Source organism: Giraffa tippelskirchi, chromosome 2, assembly GCF_054371585.1.
Source record: "Giraffa tippelskirchi isolate mGirTip1 chromosome 2, T2T-mGirTip1v1.2.pri, whole genome shotgun sequence".
NCBI classification, from domain to species: domain Eukaryota; kingdom Metazoa; phylum Chordata; class Mammalia; order Artiodactyla; family Giraffidae; genus Giraffa; species Giraffa tippelskirchi.
In genome coordinates, this window is record NC_137276.1 from 103,787,206 (window position 1) to 103,811,010 (window position 23,805).

Below are 23,805 nucleotides of genomic sequence, written 5' to 3' on the forward strand. Positions count from 1 at the left end.
AAACTCTTCTGTCAATTCTTATTTGTCATTATGGTAAAAAAAAAAAACAACTCAATTTCTCAATTTTGTTTAATGAATGCAAAAAGACCTCCAAAATTTTATCCCCAGACTCTTTTTACACTTTTTTAAATGATAATGTAATACTTTGGGCAAAATAACAAGAAAATTAAAGGATAAGAATAACAATGATTTATTTATTATTACAGAAGGGACAGGCTACCCACTCCAGTATTCTAGGGCTTCCCCTGTGGTTCAGCTGGTAAAGAATCCACCTGTAATGCGGGAGACCTGGGTTAGATCCTTGGATTCGGAAGATCCCCTGAAGAAGGGAAAGGCTACCCACTCCAGTATTCTGGCCTGGAGAATTCCATGGACTGTATAGTCCATGGGGTCACAAAGAGTTGGACAGTAGTTTTAAAAGCTATTTATTCTTCTGCTTTCTCATTGTTTTACTTATTTTTAGCACAGTTGGAAATACTTGTTAAAATTACTGTTAGGGTAATAAGAAAGCAAGATGTTTTAAGACATAGGAAAAATAAGGTCACTAAAGATCCCACGTGCACTTTAAAATTTATAAAAATGCAATAGACCCATATGGTCATTGTAAAATAGAATCAGTTTTATTCTATTAAAAAACTGTTTAAATGTTTGATTTTTTTTTTCACAATTTTTATTTTCATTTAAGAGAGGTATGTTGTGAGCTAAAAAGCTTAGACAAGATGTGTGATCTATATGTTACACTTTAATACAAATTTTAGGACATAAAGTAAAATGATATTCTCCAAATCCATATTATTTTTATATGAAACACAGTATTTATAAAATAAACAGCTCCTGCAACAAAATCAACAATAGAAGAGTTGTTTAAATTATTTTTTCATGGTCACAGTAGAGGACCCTGAGGTAGGAATAAAAGTCATGATGTGTTAATCTTCATGAAGTACTCTAAAAAAAATACCCTAAAAAAACATGAGTCCAATAGATGATATGCCAATGATTAATAAAATTCACGCCCAATTTTAAATTCATTTCATATTTAACCCAATGCTTCTTTACATATATTGAAGCCAAGAATTTCAAGTTGTATTTTTGCTCCTCCAAGGAAAAACTATACTCCTTCAACTCTATCACAAATATCTTTTAACTTCTTATTCATCCTAGTTATTCCTTGCACTCCATCTGATTTTTTTTTTTAAATCCGTTGGTTTTTATTCTAAAAGCTGAACTATTACTTGCTAGACCTATCACAGAGCTGTGACCCAGAATTTCCACTTAAGAGGACCGAGTTACACTTTTTCTTACACCCTGTACAGCACTGTCTTCCTTTCTTTCACTCTTCATTTGCTAGAATTCATACAAGAGTAGGTAAGGAATATATTTTCTGAATACTTGCTTACCCATTTGTAATTACCTGAACTGATACTTTGGCTAGTCCTAGATTTATAGATTTAAAATCACTTCCCTCAATGTTTTAATTGTACTACCCCACTGTCTTCTAATTTAATTCAAAGTGGCTGTGGATGAAGGTTTAAGAAAATCCTTTTTCCCTTCTATATGTGGTTAAATCTCTAACTTTGTTCCCTTAGTGACTGTACGTGGTTAAATCTCTAGCTTTGTTCCCTTAGTCGTGACAGTATAGCAATTATGTTGCCAGGCAACACTGCTTATGATAAAAGGATCTCCTGACCAATAAATTATCTATGGATTGGAAGAACTATAATTATCTTATAGGAAGCCATAGCTTTGAGTTTCCTGACTGTGGTGATTCTCATAACTGGACATGGTCCTAGCAGGCATCCTGGAAAGTCTGTTTCCAGAGATGTTGGCTTCTACAGAATATGAGGCATTTTAACCCAGGACAGCTCCTGCCCTTACATGGTCACCTCATCTGCTTGTTTGAACTGCTGCAGGGACTGCTGCAGGAACACTCTCAGAAGAGAAAGTTGCCCTGTGGTATTAAGGACACAGGTACCAGGTATGACCTAAGAAAGTCTTGTGAGCTGAAATCTTAGTGGAGACTAAAAACACCCTGTGATGGAAACTGCAGTTGCTAATGAGAAGTATGATACCAGTCAAATTTTCCTTCCTTGACACATGACCTGACCTGTTTTCTTAACTTTCACAATGATGTATCTAGCCTGGAGTTTTGGTCCTCCTGCTTGGCATCGGGAGGATCCCTTCGATCTATAAAGATTCATGTCTTGCTTCATTTCTTATATAATTTCTTATCTCTTTAAAACTCCTTTTACTGAGATGTGGCATTTATTCAATTATTCTCTTTGACACTTTTATCTCCTCTGTTTTGGACATTTTATTCTATTTTGGGGAGACCATTCTGACTTACAGTCTTTAAGCTGAATTTTTAATTTCAGTAATCATAATCTTTTTTTTCAAATTTTTTTTTTTTTTTATGTAGACCATTTCTAAAGTCTTCATTGAATTTGTTCTATATTGCTTCTATTGTTTATGTTCTGGTTTTTTAGCCACAAAGCATGTGGGACCTTAGCCACCCAACCAGGGATCAAACTCATACCTCCTGCGTTGGAAGGCAAAGTCTTAACGACTGGACCACCAGGGAAGTCTCTTAAAAATCATCAACTTAATTACTAAAAAAAAAAAAAAGTGGGTCCTGTAATCCTTTTCTACAGCAATTTGTCTGTCACAAATGCAATCTCTCCACAAATCTCTGAAAATATGAACACTTTTCTGTTCATTTTCAATTTTTCTTCTATTCCTGCATTTTGGTTTTCCTCTGATTATTCAGTTTCCATATTGTGGTCCTTCTTTCTCATGCTCCTAGTTTTCAGTTTGGTGATCCTTAATTGTCTAAGTATAAAAATGCAATATTTGGTTGGTAATACCAGATATGTAGTGTGGAGTGTCTCCACTGCATACATGTAGGTTTTCAATTTCCTAGCTCTCACTTCAATATATGAATTCTGAGCTATTTAAGTACAGTTAATATACTCTTATGTGCTCGTATAAAACCCACAATGAAACATAAGCTATGCCAAACAAAAAAATGAGAGGCAAAGACTTCAAATTATAAACAAACCATTAGAACTTACCTTACACTAATAGTAAACATTTCCAGTATGTCTTTTCCTAGCAACCAGCCAACCAACATGATGATACCTATAACAGAATCAAACAGCTATTTTCCCCTTTTATATAAAATCACCTGAGCATGCAAGGGATAGAACAAGCTGAGGGCAGCAAAAGTCCCTTGATATAAAAGGGAAAGTTTATCAGATCACAGTTGCAAGATTTTACAAAACTCCATTAAGGAGGGAAGATTAAATTAATATTAAGGTTAAAGCTGTGTATGCATGCACACACCTACAGTTTTACCTTTTGCTGCCACTGCTGCCACCCATCCTTTAAAGTAATAATATCTGAAAGTTCCCAATATAACAGAACATTACCAGTATATTTGTACAATGGGGGAAAAAAGAAGGTGGCACATACATGTAGGTTTTCTATTAACTGTGAGGTTTGCAAGAATAAACCCTAGAACTTTACTTATAACTCAATATCCAGATACTACACATTAAATTTGTACTGCAAACCAAGAAGTACTTAGGACTTGGCCCAAAGATGATGTAAGACAGCTAAAACAGCAATTAACATTTAAAAATTACTACCTTTGCAGCATTTGAAAGTTAAAAAGCAATTAATATAAACCAAACAACTGATTCTTTACTCTCTTCTTTAATCTTGATCTTTGAAAAAGAAGGTGAGGGCAAGTGATGTACCACTGGTTTTGTGAGGAAAAACACAGCATCAGAGTTTTAATAAAACAAAGTAACTTTGTATTCTAGACCAACATGAATATTTAAAACAAGATTTCCTTCATCTTTCTGCAGTTACAAAATAATGATCCAGATTGTGATCTTCTCAGATTCCATTCCAAATACTACCCTGATAAAAGGAATTATGTCTGATGAATTATACCAGGGTCAAACAAACTACAATCTGTGCCCCTCCTACGTGTTTTTGTAAATAGTTTTTTGGAACACAGCCATATCCATTTGTGTTGTGGTTGCTTTTGTGCTGACAAAAGAGCTGAGTATTTCCATCATTGAAAGTATGAACCAAAGGCTAAAATATTTACAATCTGTCCCTTTACCAAAAAGTCTGCTGACCCTTGATTTTGATCTTGACCCTTCTCCTATTCCATCCTAACAAGAAAACATATGTCCAATGCATTGTATTACAACCATGGAATCAAAAAGCTGAAAAATTTTTTTCAAAAAATTTGAGGTGGTTTCATGGTAAAGTGTTGCTATAAACTGGAAAGGTTTAATTGGCTAAACTGCCTTTCAATTTATCAAAATGACTATAAATTCTAAAAAATAAACAGCAGTAACCAAATGAAGGGATCTATGAGACACACCATTTAAACAAATGAACAAAATAACCTTCCCAGCTTTTACTTTGCTTACAATAATGAAAAATAGATCAACAGAATTAATACTTAGAGAATTATTTTATTGTAACTGTACAGCAGAAATGTCTTAAAATCACATTATTTTTAAAGTTAGCAAGGAAAATTAAAATAACATTGTGGAAGAGTTAAAGAAAAAGACTCCAAAATTGATGTGTTTAATGCTATGATAAAGATGTCATTTCAACTTCATGAATAAAGAATGAAATATAGAACTGCTGGTACCAGGATAAATAATTTTTGAGTAAAAGAGTACTAACTCTACCTTAAATCTTATACTAAAATAAATTCTAAATAAAATAGTAAAATTAAGTGTCAAAAGTAAAAAGTAATAGAGTGATGCTTAAATAAACGTAAGTATTTTCCCACATGGGAATGGAAAAGCCTTTATGAATGGAACACAGAAACCTAACTGCAGAGATTATCAATAGGAGAGTGCGATCAGAATCAGAATCTCAGGCAAGAGAGTGTTTCATTACACATATCTCTCCCCTCCCTACCGAGTTTATTATACAGCCCTCAAAAGCAACTTAAAAATCAAGAAAAAAAATGTATTTCTAACCTAAACAACAAAAGGATTAATATCCTAATTATGCAAAGAGGTGTGACCAATCTAAGGCTTAAGCCACAAAAGAAACAGACTGGCAGTTCATAAAATAGAATAAAATAAAAAGTACTAACATACATATGACAAAGTGTTCAGTTTCTCAAATAATAAATTTTGAAATAAAAAAGTTGGCAACAGTGCTGGAAGAGAGACACTTTTTTTGTTGTTGAGGGTATTATTTGGTAATAGCAAAGAAAAGCCTTTAAAAACATGCCAAAATTTTTAAAATCACCACTCTTTGACCCAATAATATCAGTTTCAGGAATTTATCCTAAGGAAATAAGAGTAGTTTATAACAAGATACCTGCACTGAAGAATCACTTATACAATTTAAAAAAATTTTAAAGACCTACACAAACATCTAAAAAGAGTGCTGACTTGTTATGTATGTATACATACACTCATATATTCACACAATGGAATACTACACAACCTTTAAATTTGTTTAAGGTGAGCATCTATTTAATGATGAGATGTTTATGATGGGATGCATGAAACAAAAAAGAAAAGCAGTCATAACACAATACTATCATATTTTATTGAAGACTAGAAAGACATATTAGAAATGCTCTTTGATTATAGGAGTTACAGATTTCTATCTTCGTAGAAAAAGACAACGGCTGGGGATTAGTTTAATAGTTTAAAAAAAGTAATAGTAGCTTAACACATGAATGAACTAATGGATTTTTGTATGTACCTAACTCCCACTTCCCACTCAAAAAAGAAAACCTAAGTAAATATTATGAGATATACATACTCACTCTTCTCTTACCTATTATACCAAAGGAGTAAAAGGAAAGTTGTTTTCCTAAGAGGTCCATGCTCTTCTGCAGAGGGGTTTTTGGTGCCTTGACAAATTGGAGAAGAGTGTCACCACAATTACCTAAATTTAGTCAGCTTTACTAGGTGCCAGGGACTCTTAGTGCTTAACACACTTATGACATGCACAACTCTTCCAGCGAAGAAACTGGGAGGCCTAGAGGCCTAGACTTTTAAAAACCTATTTATTGGAAGAGGTCTGTGCTCTCTATGACTCTTTGGGGAAAAATCTATTCTCCCTAGCAGCTTCCCCAGGATTTCAATATCATCAGCTGCTCCTCTCTTTTCTACTCTTTCTCCTTTCTAGATCCACAAACATGCTTGTAACCCAACTTTTTATCCTGTTGGCTCCCTGGTCTCTGGCAATCCCTCTACTGCCAAGGTTGGGATGGTTTTACATACTGCATCATATCTAGGAATCTCGGAAGGTTACCTGAGAAAACGATATTGTAGAATGCACTTTTTTATATATAAGGAGGTATTTTAAATGAGAGAACTGATTTTCAGTATTCTTAAACAAGGATATCATCCAAGTTATTTATTTCACTTTGCAATCATTTTTTTTCTCCAGATACCTGGAATTATGTCAAGCTGGGAATTTTGGTAGAAGATATGTTTTAAAGCACAAATATACTATTTAGTAATCTTTAAAATTAATATGACACAGCTAATTTCTAAAAACAATAAGGCTTATAAATAACTGGCCATAAATCTTTTTCTCCTATAAACAATGAATAAATATCAGAATGATCAGAATATTAACAATATTAATTCAAGCCCTTCCAATTACAGGCTTTCCAATTATGCTTTTAAGCGCAGACAACTGAGTGATATTCTGAATAAAATATTACTTTTGAAAGTAATAAAATAATCTTCCAATGTTCTCTTTTCCCCTACTCAGAATGAAGACTATTTCAGATTTGAAACCAAAACATCAACAAACCAAATACTCACTTCTTCTGCTTGCATCATTTTAAAAACTTCTCCAAATTCAGAATTTTCTCCTGTTCCAATGACAATACCCTAAAGGAAAAAACAAGAAATCATATTTACATTCAGATGAAATCATCTTTCTCAAATGAAAACAAAACCCCTGCATTCCTTTTCTCCAAGCTACCCATAGTCAACATGTCTGACATAATATATCCAAGATTCCCTTTGGAAATTTACTTCTGATGTTACTATAGATCCCTAAAAACAAACACCTCATTAAACTTATCAATGACTCAGTTCTGAGGTCGATTTTCTGGTCTATATTAATATCTCTGAAATTTGAACCTTTCTTATTACCCAGACATTTAATGTAGTTTCCCCTTCAAATATTACTGAATAATGCCTCTTATATTTGTGTAATATTAGAATCCAGTTAGGGCTTCCCTAGTAGCTCAGCTGGTAAAGAATCTGCCTTTAACACAGGAGACCCCAGTTAGATTCCTGGGTTGGGAAGATTCCCTGGAGAAGGGATAGACTACCCACTCCAGTATTCTTGGGCTTCCATGGTGGCTCGGATGGTAAAGAAACTGCCTTCAATGCAGTAGACCTGGATTCAATCCCTGGGTTGGGAAAATCCCCCAGAGGAGGGCATGGCAACCCACTCCAGTATTCCTGCCTGGAGAATCCCCATTGACAGAGGAGCCTGGCAGGCTATAGTCCATGGGGTCACAAAGAGTCAGACACAACTGAGCAACTAAGCACAGCACAACACAGAAGCCAGTAAATAAAATATTTAAAATCAATCAGCAGCTGAGTGATATACAATGAGAGTCTTATAGCTAGTACCACATCAACTAAATTGAAATTTTAGTCAACCAATGGTGAATATATCCACAAGCCACTGTTTCTATCTAAAAAAAAAAAAATTGCCTGGTAAATGAAAGAACTATGGTTGTATTATATCTCAGGGACACAGCTTACCCTTAGTTGCACAAACAGCTGCCAAGGACTATGTTCAATTCTGCTATTTCTTCCTTGTATATTTTTTAAAGATCCCCGTAAAATTAGCCAAAAAAAGAACTGAGAAAATGGTTGAAAACAAAGGAACTGTTATCTTCAAAACAAGAATGGAAATTTACCTTTGCTTTGCCACATCTGACCAGTGTTCCCATGAAGGCAATGTTACTTCTTGATGCAAGATCTCCATTAGTAGCAGCTGGCTGAGGAGCTGTCACTTTAGAACAAGGTGTTGTCTCTCCTGTCAAGCTGGACTCATCGACAGAAAGATCCACAGCCTTGGGAAACATAAAGCACGCTAGTCAGTTCAAGTCTGAAAACTCTTTCTGCTAAAATTAACATCTAAGGAGTCTGTAATCACCATTTTTTCTGCAAATATCCTCCCTATTACAAATTAGCCAAAACTTTTACCATATCCATTATTCAACGATCATATTTAAAAATGAAGCTAAGTCAAAAAATCTGACTTGCCTTGCATGGGTTGACAGATCCATGAGACAAAATTAGCCTGAACTTCAAAATACAAGTAGGGATAAGGAGACACTAGCTAAAATAATCTCTATCTAGAGAAGACTCGACCCTCATGAGTTTTCTAAAATTATTTCCTAATTTTGCCATATCCTAAAGTCCTGAAAATGGTTTTGGCAGGTTTAAATCAACTGTAACAGAAGAGAAATATAACTAAAAAGGTATAAAAGGTACTAAGAAATAAATATTTTCATAATTTGGGTTTAATTTTCATGAATTCTTGCTATACATCCCTAACATTTATTTTAAATTTATGTCAGCAAGAATCAAAAATGCACACAAATGTTTCCATACAGATCATGAATATCATATTATCATCCAACTCTGCAATAGGGTTCAATACTGAGGGCTGCACTTCTAACACAATTAAGAATTCATCTACCCAAGCATGAAAAAAACAAACATCATTTTATATGTGGAAAACACTGCAGATGTGACCTGGCTCTGTTTATGAGTATGGCCCACAGAACAATAATTCCAAGGATGTTAATAGGCATTGTGTATAATGTTATAGACGGATGATCATTGATTAACACACACACATATTTACACATACACACAAGGGAGGAGTACTATGGTTAAGTAACTTTTAGAAACACTGTATTAAGAGGTAAACAGCTTCCCCTACTGTACCGTTTCTCAAAACTTGCAACACATCGTGTCAATCACCTCAAAAGGAATACAGATACAGCAGGGATTGTAGAAGAGTGGCCTCAGCAGAACCAGCAACACCTCTAACACCTCAGAGCTTGTTAAGAAATTTACTGCCCTACCACAGAGAGTTGGGGGAGTGAGCCCAACAGACTGCCTTTACAAGCTCTCCACGTAATTCTGATGCAAGCTCAAGCTTGAGAATCAATAGAATAGTGTTTCCCAAACATCTCTGATCCATTTTCCAGAAGATCTTGTTCAAGGATCAGTAGGACAATCTCTGGAAAACTACAACCTGGTTCATGATTTTACTCATTCATTCACCCAACCAACATTTACTGACTACCTTAACTATGTACCAGACACTGGGTTAGATCCAAGAAAGAAAACAAGATAAGAAAATGAACCCAGAGCAATTAGATGATTGTGCAGTCTCACTGCTATTATCAACTGAGCTGGTGTTCCGAATCAAGCCTTCTGATTGACAATTCATATTATGTACAAAGTACTGTAAATTTGTGTGCTCAACTGTGTCTGACTCTCTGCGATCCTATGGACTACAGTCTGCCAGGCTCCTCCGTCCATGAAATTTTCCCAGGTGTCATTTCCTACTCCAGGGGCTCTTCCCAACCCAGGGATCAAACCTATGTCTCTTGCAACTCTTGCACCGCACACAGATTCTTTACCACCGAGTCCCCTGGGAAGCCCATTCTAAATTTAAATCCTGTTTTTTTCTTTTCTCAGAGGGTAGGGAAGGGGAATAAATCTCATCTTTTTAAATGAGTCATTTTGTTATGAGCATAAATACCTTAAAAAATCTCATGGAAAATAATTATTAAAAATTGAGTTCATGGATTCTTTCCCACCTACATAATAAAACTTTGACTTATTCATTTAAAAAGTTATTTACTAATGCTTATAATGTCCCAAGCCGTGTACTATATCACATCCAATGGGAATCGGCAGTAAACAAAACAAAGGTCCTGTCCTCAGCTTTTAATCTAATGGGAAAATGATTTGAAAAAATAAACAAGTGTATATAATATAATGCCTGATAGTGGGGGAAAATAACATGGTAAAAATGGAGGGTGACACTTTAGATAGAGAAAGGCTCTCAAACCAGATGAGCCTTTTGCAGAGCCCTGATTTCCTTCTCCAGGAGATCTTCCTGACCAAGGGATCAAACTCAGGTTTCTTGAATTGCAGGCGTATTCTTTACCATCTGAGCCACTAGGGAAGCCCCAACTTTGGGTTCATTACTTCACCTCAACTACAAAAGGAGTAGTTGCTCAAAAGTAATTGATTTTTTATTTCTATTTTTTAAATTAAAAGAACACATTTATTTGACTTTTCTTACCAAAGTAATCTTAGGACTGCCTTATTTTTCATACTTTATTAATAAGTTAGAAAAAAGTTGGGCTGCCCAGGTGGCACTAATGGTAAAGAACCCACCTGCCAATGCAGGAGAAGTAAGAGACATGAGTTCAATCCCCGAGTAGGGAAGATCTCCTGGAGGAGGACATGCAGCCCACTCCAGCATTCTTGGCTGGAGAATCCCATGGACAAAGGAGCCTGGCAGGCTAAGGTCCATGGGGTCAGAGTCAGACACAACTGAGTAACTAAGACACTAAGAAAAAAGTCAGGTCTTTTTCTTCAAAGATGATACTAACACTAAAAATAGTCAGCTGACACTTTGTTGCTCACTATCTGGTAGGCACCAAGCAACATACTTATACCAAGTTAACTACAAACAGTTACTCAGCTACTAGCAACTCCAATGAGGCAAGCGCTAGTAGTTCAGTTCAGTTCAGTCGCTCAGTCGTGTCCAACTCTTTGCAACCCCCCACACTGCAGCACACCAGGCTTCCCTGTCCATCACCAACTCCCAGAGGCTACTCAAACTCATGTCCATCGTGTCAGTGATGCCATCCAACCATCTCATCCTCTGTCATCCCCTTCTCCTCCCGCCTTCAATCTTTCCCAGCATCAGGGTCTTTTCTAATGGGTTGGTTCTTCGCATCAGGTGACCAAAGTATTGGAGTTTCAGCTTCAGCATCAGTCCTTCCAACGTAGTAGTATCCCTATTTTTCAAACTTATTGAAGGATTAAAGCCTCCTCCAACATCATACAGCTAGTAAGCTGTGGAGATGAAACCTAAACATTGACAAATTAACTCCTATTTTTCTAAATCCCAAATCAAAATAAAAAGTTTTCTTTGTTTAGCAAGCTTGTTACTAAATTGTTACATTAATGCTTTTTACTAAAATCATTAATGCTTGTAATTTTCTGAGCTCTTAATTAGAAAAACCTAATACTTAAAAAGAAACAGAAACTTGTATACAAGTTATAGAAAGAACTCCTTTCTCTATGAGAAAAGTAAAATTTACGTTTTTCCACTCAAGACTTTTTACTTTAAATGTAAATCTTAAACAAGAATAAATGCCAGCATTAGGTGGGTGTCTGTAGGGACAAGGAATATAAAAATAATTTGTATTTTTAAAGAGGCAGGAAGCATGGCTGTATTACTGACTATGTCAGGGACCTAGCTCTTCTGTGTCAGCCTTAGCAGTGTAATAATCATTTAAGAGAGTAAGAATTTTAATTCAAATCAGATTTTTTACAGAAAAGAGGCCATGTAATTTTTTGTACAACAGCCCTGTCTTAGTATACAAACTAATGTGGAAGAGAAGGGAGCTTTGGGCCCTTATCTTTTTTTTTATATAATTATAAATTTGTAAAACTTAAAACATTAACAATACATTATCAATGAAATTTGTCTAAATCATACAATATAGCATAACTCTCAACAATATAGCATAACTCTCAACTGTCTGCTGAATAAGAATATTTTCTAAGTGACAAGGTAGTTTTTCTTAATGGTGATTGTGAGTCACCAATAAGTCTCTCAACTGCTTTTCCCAGAAAGCAGTTTTGAAAGAATGAGAGGAAGGCAATCGTTTCTAAGAAGGGTAGTATTTAATAAGGCAGGCAAGCCTAATTATTACAGTTTAACAAATCACAATTTAATTCATCTGAAAAGAAAGATATCAGAGTCATTTATCCAATGCATTCATGAGAGAAAGTTAAGATAAAACAAAATCAAAGAAATAGCCAGCTCCAAACATAAAACCTTCAGAAGAGCTGTTAAAAGGGAAACTGATTATGCTTCCTCAGGCATTATGGTGGAGAAGTAAATAAGACCCAATACAGTTCAAAAGGCAGACTGTAAAAAAGAATCAAGGTGCATACATTATCCACAATCTGAATATTTAACATCTACAGTATTAAAATGGTTGATAAAAACTATCAAGATTATTCTTATAAAACATTAGGGAGAAAGAAGGTAAATGCTAACTAAAGTCACAAAGATTTCCTGGAAAGCAAAAAGTGACTGCTTAAAAAAAAAATTAGTTAATACAGTACAACTGCTAGCCACAAATAAGTTCTTAAACTAAAGAACATCTTGGTATCCTGTATGCTGCTAGGTTAATCACCTCGAGTCCAGAATTAAAAGCAATTGGAAATGGGTTTCTTTCCTCAGAAATGTATTTTTCAAAATAATCATCTGCAACTGCCTGATCATGATAAAACTTCTTACTTATGCTGTCAAAAATTAAGATTCCTCTTACTGTTTATGCAAATGAAGGAAATATAATTAAAAATTCTTCATGAGCTCTAGCTTATTAATCAAAGTCCACCCACCCAAGTGTTACAAGAAATGAATTTGATCCTGTGGTAAATGCTTGCAAACTTTGACTTAAGAGTACAGATTCAACTTGATCAAGTTGCCAATAATTTACAGGCAATAATTTAAATTCAGTTAACAATGATTTACAGGATATTTCACTAAGACTACTAAAAAGAATAAAATTCTCAAAGGGAACCTATTTTTGCAACAGTCCTTTCCCACCAACATAAAATGAGAATCTTAAAACAAGGACACTAAGTCTCACTTCTAACCCACCCATATAATCTTTTTAAATTCTAGTGACTTAATGAGAAGTCACAAAGATTCGGACATGCCTAAGCAACTGAACTGAACAGAATGAGGAAAAAAGAAGCTCTTTCTCTTCAGCATTTTAAAATGAATAGCATTCTTCAGCTCACTATGCTGTTTAACAACTGAACTATAAAAAGAAGACAACAAAACACTAAGCAGAGCTTCAGTTTAAATAATAAGTCTTAGAGAACTAACACTCTTATTGCTCTAAGTATGGACTGGCTTTCTCAGTTGCATGATAATACTATTAAAAGAAAAATACATCTTTTCCAAACTCAAAGACACATGATTACATCAAACAGCTTTTAGTGAATATGCATGTTTCCACATTCCACAAATAAACCATATACCTTTTCCAATATTCTAACTTAATTTCTTTTGACAGCTAGTTTAAAATCTCTTAATATGTTTATAAACTGCTCCTTTTTACAAGTCTGCATGTAAGTTTAATAATTCAGAAATTTAAAAGCAAAGTTTCAGTGACAAATCACAATAAGTAGGGACAACATGCTGAAATCAATTTATCAAAACACCTGCCAAAAAAATACACTGAAGTCAATATAAATACTTATAATTCATGACTAACATCACAGAAAACAGTAGAGCAGGGCATTCAAACAATCGGTCCCTCCACTAAAACAATCATAAGCTGGCAAAAATTGACAGAATGAACTCTGGAATAAAAAACAAATCAACTAGGGAAATGCTTAAGAAGAAACAGGCATTTTTATTTTCCTGTCTGCTTGTCCCCATTCCCAAGAGAAGCAGCAATAGTAGTGGGGATGGAAGCTTCTTTCCTGGACCCTATTCCTAAAATACTGTAAGTTGTGTGTTCTGACCTGTCTGGCAGTTCCCTGAAGGACTGGTACAGAGGCTGACCTTTATTTCACATCCTAACTCCAGCTAGAGTGGCTTTCCAGGTATGTGCCAAAAGATTAAACATACATACTAGCAGGCAAAGGACAGAACACGGCAAGTAGCAGACACACCCAAGAGACTGAAAAGGAAGAGACTAAGGTGGAAGTTCTTTGAAGAAATAAAGGCTTGGAAGGGCCACCATGTATAATAGGGAAGACAGAGTGTAATGTCCATAATCAGAAGCAAGTTCAGAAAAGACATGAGAGGACCCTACAGATCTGAGTCCGGCACAAGAAGAAGGTGAAGGTGCGTGAAGGCAGTGTGGGAGGCAGCCTAGCTCAGTGATGAAGAAGTTCCCCAACTCAGAGAAAAGCTGGAAAGAGCAGAAGAGTGGCACTCCCCTCCCCCACTCTCGGTTTTTTGGCTTCAGATGGATAAGGCTGACTCTGAAGATGATAAAACAGAAACTTCAGGGCCACAAACAACAAGGAATCTTGTCTTTGTAAAAACAATTTGGAAAAGTCACTAAACAAACTGGACTGCTACAGCCCTCAACAATCAAAAACAAATCCTAAGGAAGGAGCAAATCTGATGTCCAGAGTTACGACGTCATAATACCCCAAATACCTACTTTTCAACAAAAAATTACAAATACAAAGAAATAGGAAAGTATGGCCCTTTCACAGGAAATACTAAATTGACAGAAACCATCCCTGAGGAAGGCCAGACATTGGACTTACTAGAAGAACCTTAAGTCATCTGTCTTACATGTGCTCAAAAAGGAAACCATGGATGAAGAATTAAAAGAAATCAGAAAAGTAATTAATGAACAAAAAGAGAATATAGAGAAAGAAATTTAAAAACTGTAAAAAAAAAAAAAAAAAAGAAAGAAAGAAATCTAGGAATTCCCTGGTGACCTGATGGTTAGGACTTTGCACTTCCACTGCCAGGGGCCTGGGTTTGATCCCTGGTCAGGGAACTAAGATCCCACAAGTGGTGCAGTGTGGTCAAAATAAGAAATCCTGATGCTGAAAAGTATAATAAATGAAAATTTCACTAGAGGGGCTCAGCAGCAGATCTGAACAAAGGGGTGGGGGGAATGAGCAAATCTGAAGATAGGACAATTGAAATTAACCAGTCTGAAAGGCAGAGAGAGAAAGAAAATGAAGGAAAATGATCAGAGCTTAAGTATCTGTGGAACACTATCAAACATACCAATTTCAGCATTATAAGAGTCTCAGAAGAAGGGGGGGGGGACCTAGAAATGGGCAAGAATATCTAAAGAAATATTAGATGAAAACTTCCTAAATGTAATGAAAGACAGGAATTTACACATCAAAGAAGACAAATACACACCAAACAGGATAAACTCAAAGACATCTACACTGAGAGATATTACAACCAAACTGCTGAAAGACAAAGACAGAATCTTGAAAACAGCAACAACAAAGCAATTCAACATGTACAATGAACTCTCAAGAAGATTAACATCCCATCTCTTATCAGAAACCATGGAGGCTAGGACCAGTAGAATGACATATTTAAAGCATTGAGGGGGGAAAAAAAAATCAACAGAATTATATATCCAGCAATATTATCTTTCAAAAATGAAAAATTAAGACATTCCTATTTTTAAATAGCTAAGATAATTCATCACTAATAGAAATGTCAACAAGAAACAATGAGAGTCCTTCCAGATAAAATGAAAGAATTTATAAAATAAAATAGTTTAAAGCCATGTGAAGAAATAAAATTTCAGTAAAAATAATAACAAAAATAAAAAATAAATGAACAAAGGATCTGAATACACAGTCTCCCAAAGAAGACATACTGATGGCCAACAGGCCCATGAAAAGATCACCATCATCACTAACTGCTGCTGTTGTTCAGTCGCTAAGTCCAGTCTGACTCTGCAACCCCATGAACTGCAGCACACCAAGCTTCCCTGTCCTTTACTCTCCCAGTTAGCTCAAACTCATGGCCGTAGTCGGTGATGCTATCTAACCATCTCATCCTCTGGCACCCCCTTCTCCGTTTGCCTTCAATCTTTCCCACTATCAGGGTATTTTCCAATAAGTCGACTCTTCGCATCAGGTGGCCAAAGTATTCGAGTTTCAGCTTCAGTCCTTCCAATGAATATCAAAGGGCTGATTTCCTTTAGGATTGACTGGTTTGATCTCCTTGCAGTCCAAGGGACTCTCAAGAGTCTTCTCTAGCACCACAGTTCAAAGGCATTGATTCTTCAGTGCTCAGCCCTCTTTATGGTCCAACTCTCATATCCACACATGACTACTAAAAAAATCACAGCTTTGACTATATGGACCTTCATCAGCAAAATGAGTTTTCTGCTTTTTAATAAGCTGTCTAGGTTTGTCATAGCTTTCCTTTCAAGGAGCAAGCATCTTTTAATTTTATGGCTGTAGCCACTGTCCACAGTGATTTTGGAGCTCAAGGAAATAAAATCTGTCACTGTTTCCACTTTTTCCCCTTCTATTTGCCATGAATTGATGAGACTGAATGCCATGATCTTAGTTTTTTTAATGCTGAGTTTCAAGGCAGCTTTTTCAATAATTGTTAGGAAAATGCAAATCAAAACCTCAATGAGATATCACCTCACACCTATAAGAATGACTATTATCAAAAGGATAAGAAATATCAAGCCTTGACAAGGATTTGGGAGAAAAAGGAACCTTCATACACTACTGGTGGGAATGTAAATTGGTGCAGGCACTATGGAAAACAGTATGAAGATTTCTCAAAAATTCAGAATAGAACTACCACATAACTCAACTATTCCGTATTTGGTATTTATTCAAAGAATACAAAAGACATTAATTTGAAAAGATATATGCACCCATATGTGTTCCTTACATCATTATTTACAATAGCCAAGATATGGAAACAAAATTAAGCGTCCACTGATAGGTAAGCGGATAAAGATGATCACACACATACATATACACACACAATAGAATACTACTCAGCCATAAAAATAAACGAAATTTGCCATTTGCAACAACACATATCATCTCTGAAAGTATTATGTTAAGTGAAATAAGACAGAGATAGACAAACAGCATATGATTTCACTCATATATGAAATCTAACACACACACACTAAAATAAATAAATAATACAAACTCATACAGAACAGACTGGTGGTCACCAGAAGGAAAGGAGGTTTGAGAGTGGGCAAAAGGGATGAAGGGGTCAACTGTATGGTAATGGATGGTAACTAGTTACCACCTTTTGCGGTGATCATTTTGTAGTATATACAGATACCAAATTATAATGATACACAGCTGAAACTTAAAAAATATTATATACAAATTTTACTTCAATTAAGACCCCCCCAAAAATCAATGAAAACCAATTTGCTATTTGAAATTTACAATAAAGAATGCTGTGTGTTTAAGTAAAATAAATGAATGAATGAAACGAATCAGTGAATCAGGGACTTTCCTGGTGGTCCAGTGGTAAAGAACCTGCCTTCCAATGCATGGGGCATGGGTTCAATCCCTGGTAAGGGAACTAAGATCCCACATGCCACAGGGCAACTAAGTCCACACACTGCAACTAGTGAGCGGCCCACAGCAACTATTGAGCCCACATGCTCTGAAGCTGACACACCACAACTACAGAGAAGCCCCCAGGTTGCAATGCAACTAAGACCTGATGCAGCTAAATAAGTAAATAATATTTTTTTTTAAGCAAATCAAGCATTTTAAAAAGGGGAGACTGGAGGAAATCAGAAACATAAAAAATAAAACACATATAGAAAACAAATAGCAAAATGGCACAAAAAAGTCTTTCTCTACCAGTAATTCTTTAAATGTAAACAGATTCACAATAGCGTAATACAGTCATACTATAGAATACTACTATTTGACAATAAAAAGCAGTGATGTACTAATGATACATGCTACAACATAATGAACCATGAAAACATTATGTTAACTGAAAGAGGCAAGACATAAAAGACTACATAGTGTATAATTCCATTTATATGAAATGTCCAAAATAGGCACATTTATTCAAACAGAACAAGCAGATTGGTAGCTACCAGACTCTGGGGCAAGGAGACAAAGTTGGTGAAGGCTAAAAGGTAAGGGTTTTCTTTTGGAAGTGAGGAGAACGTTATACACTTTGCGGTAATGGCTGTACAACTCTGAAAACTACTGAATTGTACATTTCAAATGTGTCAATTGTTTGGTATGTGAACTATATATCTCAATAAAGCTGTCTTTTAAAAATATATATTTTTACATATGGTGGATGTACCAGTACTTTTGGCGTAGACTAAGAGCTAGTTATGAATGTCCCACCTCAGATATGCCAAAACAGAACCCAGATGAGTCCTGCACATATTAAAAGTTAGGATGCACTGCCCTAGGGCCACTCTATGTTATAGAAAGAAAACAGCCCTGAAGGCTCACACAGTTAATTCATTATGTAAGAAGACACATTTTATTCTTTTAATTACTTTGCTTGCAAGTTGGTGTCTCCCAGTGGAAAGGGCACAAAACTGTCTTTTGCATTTCCTAGCTTTGAAACCTGGTATAGCAGTCTATACACAGTACTCAACTATTTGCTGAATGGCTAAAAAATGGACTTCGTAACAGACTGATTTCTGAAGAGAGGGACAACATTTTGCCTAAATATGCTAGCAAATGTTACAAAAAATTCTCTTTTGAAAAAGAATAGCAAATCAAAGCAGAATCTGTTTTGTCAGAATATCAAGTTTTCCACTGAGTAAATGAAGAATTTACTTAGTAACTCAGGAAGTCAGAATGCTCTGACACAGAAAGATAGTTCCACTAACGGAGTTACCCAACAGAGGAAGCTGTTTGCTAGTGGTTATTAACAAAAGAGCGGGCAAGAACGTGAGCCTTACAGAAAGGGACATAATGCGTAACTGAGGTTTCAGTCAGCAACTACCTCTGACTGTAGCCAAGGGAGGTCTGTGCTTATTCAATCACGCTCGTTGTCTTTGGTTTTTACTCGCTCTGGGTACTAAGGAACAACCCTAAAGACACCAGAATCTACTCAGTGAGCCAAACTATTGTCCTATAACAAAGTGCGTGGATTCCTGAAGTAAAAAGGGTCTCTACGCAATGCCAACTGGCTGGTTCTACATTTAGACTTCCAAGCCTGGCCCAAGTCGACCTTGACTCCTAGTGGAAATAGCCTTTCTGCGCAGATCTGAAAGGTCTGATCTAGTGTCATAAAAATGGCTTTCTGGCTCTCAACCACGTAAGTGGTAGTTGTCTAATAGAAGTTTGATACATTTAGAAAAACATCCTATCAAAAATGTGGTTTGGGAAAAAAAGAAGTAGCAACTGTACCCTGTGTGTAGATTGTGAAGACAGTTTCAAAGAATGATATGTGGCACGTGAGCCACAAAAGAAAGTGTCAACAGAATTAATCTTTCAGAATTCCAAGTAAAGAAAAGTCTTGGTATATTTCAGTCAACGTTTTGGGTTTAGTTAGAAATTTTCAGCTAAGAGGTAAAATATTTTCAACAGTCAAAAGAAACCTGCTTTTCCTCTCTGACATTTATTTCTCTTACAAAGAATTCCTTATTCAAATACTGACACAGACTTTACCTGGAAGATTATGGAAAATATTTTATGCTTCCAAAAAGGCAAAATGTACTACTATACAAGTACATGCAGTTTATAAGATTGCTTTACCTAAAGTCGCTGTCTGACCAATCCCTCGAAAGTGTTAGTTGCTCAGTTGTGTCTGACTCTTTGTGGCCCTATGGACTATAGACTGACAGGCTCCTCTGTCCATGGGATTCTCCAGGTAAGAATACTGGAGTGGGCAGCCATTCCCTTCTCCAGGGGATATTCTCTACTCAGGGATCAAACCCAAATCTCCTGCAATGCAGGCAGATTCTTTACCATCTGAGCAACCAGGGAAGCTCAATCCTTTGGCAGCCACCAATTAACTGGCCAGGGTGCCTCTTTTCAACTACTATTTAAAAATTAAAATAAAAATCCTTTGGTAGAAAAACTAGAAAACATGACCATAACTCAATTCCTCTAAGTTTTACTATCCCAGCTCCATGAATAATCCTAAGGTTCCTATCCTGGTAAGGTTACTGCCACCAACACATATTCACTCTTTCCTTGGCTATGGAAAACTGACTCAGGCAAGAAAACACAATACAAAAATCTTTAAGTTATCAATATTAATCTTCTTTAAAAAGAGTTTTATAAAAGATAGGCTCAGCCTGCTATGGACTGAATTCTGTCCCCCTAAAATTCATGCTGAAGCCCTAAACTCCAATGTGATGTGATGGTAACTGGAAATGAGGCCTTGGGAGGTGACCAGGGTTAGAGAAGGTCATGTGGGTGAGGCCCACATAATGCGATCAGTGGCACTGTCACACAAATGGAGATCACTCTTTGTACCATATAAAGATAGAGCAGAAAGGTTGAAAGACAAAGAGAGCTCTCACCAACAACCCAATTCTGCCAGACCTTGACTGTGGACTTCCCATTGCCCAGAAACAAACAAAATAAATGTCTGTTGTATAAGCCACCAAGTATATCGTATTTATTACAGCAGCCTAAACTGACTTAAGACACAGCCAAAACACACTGGAAAAAAGTTATATAGCAGTCAGGTCACTGAACATACTGACAAGATGCTACTGCAGGCCCATGTAAGAATTATAGCTAAAATACGAACCAAAGAAATTATGACAGGAGCCCTCGAGTTGCAGCAGTGACAAGGCTGAAATGGCAACCTTGGCCACAGGCCATGTCCACAAGAAAAAAATTATACAGCAGAAGTCCTGGGCTTGCTTTTTCCTAAGTGAAATCCAAGTTCTTTATTGTGAGAAATTAACAATATCCCAAGGCTGAGGAGTCTTCTGTTACCCTTACACACTAATGAGTTTGTTTCAGATATAAAGTTGGTGCAAAAGTAATTGCGGTTTTTGTACTGTACTAATTTGTCATTTGATATTGGAATACATTCTTAATAAAAGTGATTGTTATACATTACTTTAATGCACATTTCTTGCTTTATGCTTTCTTGCTAGTGACATTATTTGGTGTTTATTTTATATCTTAGACTCAGGAAATTGTGTTAGACAAAAAGCAAATTCAAGTGATTTTCTTATTTGAGTTCAAAATGGGTCATAAAGCAACATCAACAATGCATTCGGCCCAGGAATTGCTAATGACCACACAGTGCAGTGGTAATTCAAGAAGTTTTGCAAAGGAGACGAGAGCCTTGAAGACGAGCTTAGTGGCTGGCCATCGGAAGTTAAAAGTGACCAACTGAGAGGAACATAGAAGCTGATCCTCTTATAACTACATGAGAAGTTGCTGAAGAACTCAATGTTAACCATTTGACAGTCGTTTGGAATGTGAAGAAAACTAGAATGTGAAAAAAATCTGATAAAAGTTCATGGGTGCCTCTTGAGCTAACCACAAATCAAAAAAAAATCATCGTTTTCAAATGTCATCTTCTCTTATTTTACACAACAACGAATCATTTCTCTATTGGACTGTGATATGCAACAAAAAGTGGATTTTATACAACAACTGACAATGACCAACTCAGTGGTTAGACCTAGAAGAAGCTCCAAATCACTTCTCAAAGCCAAACTTCCACAAAAAAAGGTCACAGTCACTGTGTAGTAGTATGCGGTCTGTCTGATCCACTACAGCTTCCTGAATCCTGGCGAAACCATTAAATCTGAGAAGTATGCTCAGCAAATCCATGAGACGCACAGAAAACTCCAAGGCCTGCAGCTGGCACTGGTCAACAAAGGACCCAATTCTTCTCCACGACAATGCCTGAGCAAACATCACACAACCAACACTTAAAAAACTGAAGGAACTGGGCTACAATTTTGCCTCATCTGCCATATTCACCTGACCTCTCACCAACCGACTACCACATCTTCAAGCATCTTGACAACTTTTTGCAGAGAAAATGCTTCCACAACCAGCAGGAGACAGAAAATGCTTTCTAAAAGTTCATCAAATCCTGAAACACAGATTTTTATGCAAAGGAACGTTTTCGTTTTTCTTGTTCAGTCTCTAACTCCTGTCTGACTCTCTGCAACTCCATGAACTGCAGCATGCCAGATTTCCCTGGCCTTCACTATTTCCCAGAGTTTGCTCAAATTCATGGCCATTGAGTCAGTGATGCTACCTAAACATCTCATCCTCTGCTACCCCCTTCTCCTCGTGCTCTCAATTTTTATCAGCATCAGGGTCTTTTCTAAAGTGTCAGCTCTTTGCATCAGGTGACCAAAGTACTGGAGCTTCAGCATCAGTCCTTCCAATGAATATTCAGGGTTGATTTCCTTTAAGATTGACTGGTTTGACCTCCTTGCAGTCCAAGGGACTCGCAACAGTTTTCTCCAACACCACAATTCAAAAGAAGCAATTCTTCGGTGCTCAGTGTTCTTTATGGTCCAACTCTCACATCCACACATGACTACTGGAAAAACATAGCTTTGACTACATGAATGTTTGTTGGTAGAGTGATATCTCTGCTTTTTAATACACTGTCTAGGTTTGTCATAGCTTTTCTACCAAGGAGCAGGAGTCTTTTAATGGCTGCAATCACAGTCCTCACTGATTTTGGAACCCAGGAAAAGAAAATTTGTCACCGTTTCCACCTTTTCCCCATCTATTTGCCATGAAGTGATGGGACCAGATGCCATGATCTTAGTTCCCTGGATGCTGAATCTTAAACCAGCTTTTTACTCTCCTCTTTCCCCCTCACCAAATGGCTCTTTAGTTCCTCTTCACTTTCTGCCATTAAAATGGTATTATCTGCATACCTGAGATTGCTGATATTTCTCCTGGCAATTTTGATTTCAGCCTATAATCATCCAGCCTGGCATTTCTCAGTCCAACATTTTGCAACAGGAATAAACAAACTTATTTCTCCTTGGCAAAAAGGTGTTGACTGTAATGGTTCTTATTTTGATTAATAAATATGTGTATGAGTCTAGTTACGAGGATTTAAAATTCACGGTCTGAAACCACAATTACGTTTGCACCAACCAGTTAGCCTTATATAATCATTCACCACAACCAAATTCAGCAAACAACACAACACTCCAATAAGCCAATTTAATTACATTAAAGGTAGTAACCTGTGTCCAGAAAAGAAATGTACCTCATTAGCTTTCTTATGTCTTCAATCAATACTTAAGTCTAGAAAAAAAAAAGGCTCAACTCTTTTGGTCAAGTTGCCTCAATGTACTGTCAAAGTAGTTGCAAAAACCTGCCTGTGGTACCAAGTAGTATGTAAAATGAATACGAGAGAGAAGTAACAGAAGGAATTAAAGATGGTCAACTATATATGTAAAGTGGATTAACTGAAACAAAATCAACCTAAGCACAGCACTGCCAAATAAAACATGTGCGGATGAAGTGCTGAAAAGTTAACAGATGGGGGAAAACAATCGCAACTAATCAATTACTCCACAAAGCATATATTTATAAATTTTACAGCATCAAGCGTTAAAATGTAGAAAATATTCTCTTACTAAATTCACACTATATCTTTAATATTTATTTGCTGAATGGATAAAATATGTACTAATCCATATTCTGACAATTTTTTTTCTATATGCATGAGATAATTTTAGTTATTTGAGATAATTCTTAAGTGCTGCTGCACTTGTATGCTCAGTTGTGTCTGACTCTTCTCAATACCATGAACTGTAGCCCACCAGGCTCCTCTGTCCATGGAATTTTCCAGGCAGGAAAACCTGAGTGGGTTTCCATTTCCCACTCAAAGGGAATCTTCCCAATTCAGGGATTGAACCTGCATCCCTTGCATCTCTTGCATTGGCAGGTGGATTCTTCACCACTGCACCACCCTTGTGTAAATGAAAGCCCTTAAATACTTTACCAAATCAAATGGTGTTCTGAAGTTTCTATGTCATTATATTATAATGGG

General features: G+C 36.3%; 1 protein-coding gene across 18 annotated transcripts in view; it reads right to left on the reverse strand.

The window, feature by feature from the left end:
* Positions 1-23,805, reverse strand: part of ATP2C1 (ATPase secretory pathway Ca2+ transporting 1) — a 160,710-nt gene that overhangs the window by 37,724 nt on the left and 99,181 nt on the right. For 17 of the 18 annotated variants that reach the window (XR_014076727.1, XR_014076728.1, XR_014076729.1 and 14 more), the window contains 4 exons: positions 7,946-8,101; positions 6,828-6,896; positions 5,827-5,902; positions 3,069-3,135 (listed from right to left, as the gene is read on the reverse strand). Coding sequence is in view for 15 of the 18 variants with exons in the window: in XM_081569852.1 (XP_081425978.1) it covers positions 3,069-3,135; positions 5,827-5,902; positions 6,828-6,896; positions 7,946-8,101 (368 nt within the window). In the remaining 3 variants the exon portion in view is untranslated. Of the gene's footprint in view, positions 1-3,068; positions 3,136-5,826; positions 5,903-6,827; positions 6,897-7,945; positions 8,122-23,805 lie in introns of all 18 variants that reach the window. The other variant, XM_081569864.1, reaches the window with a different exon arrangement.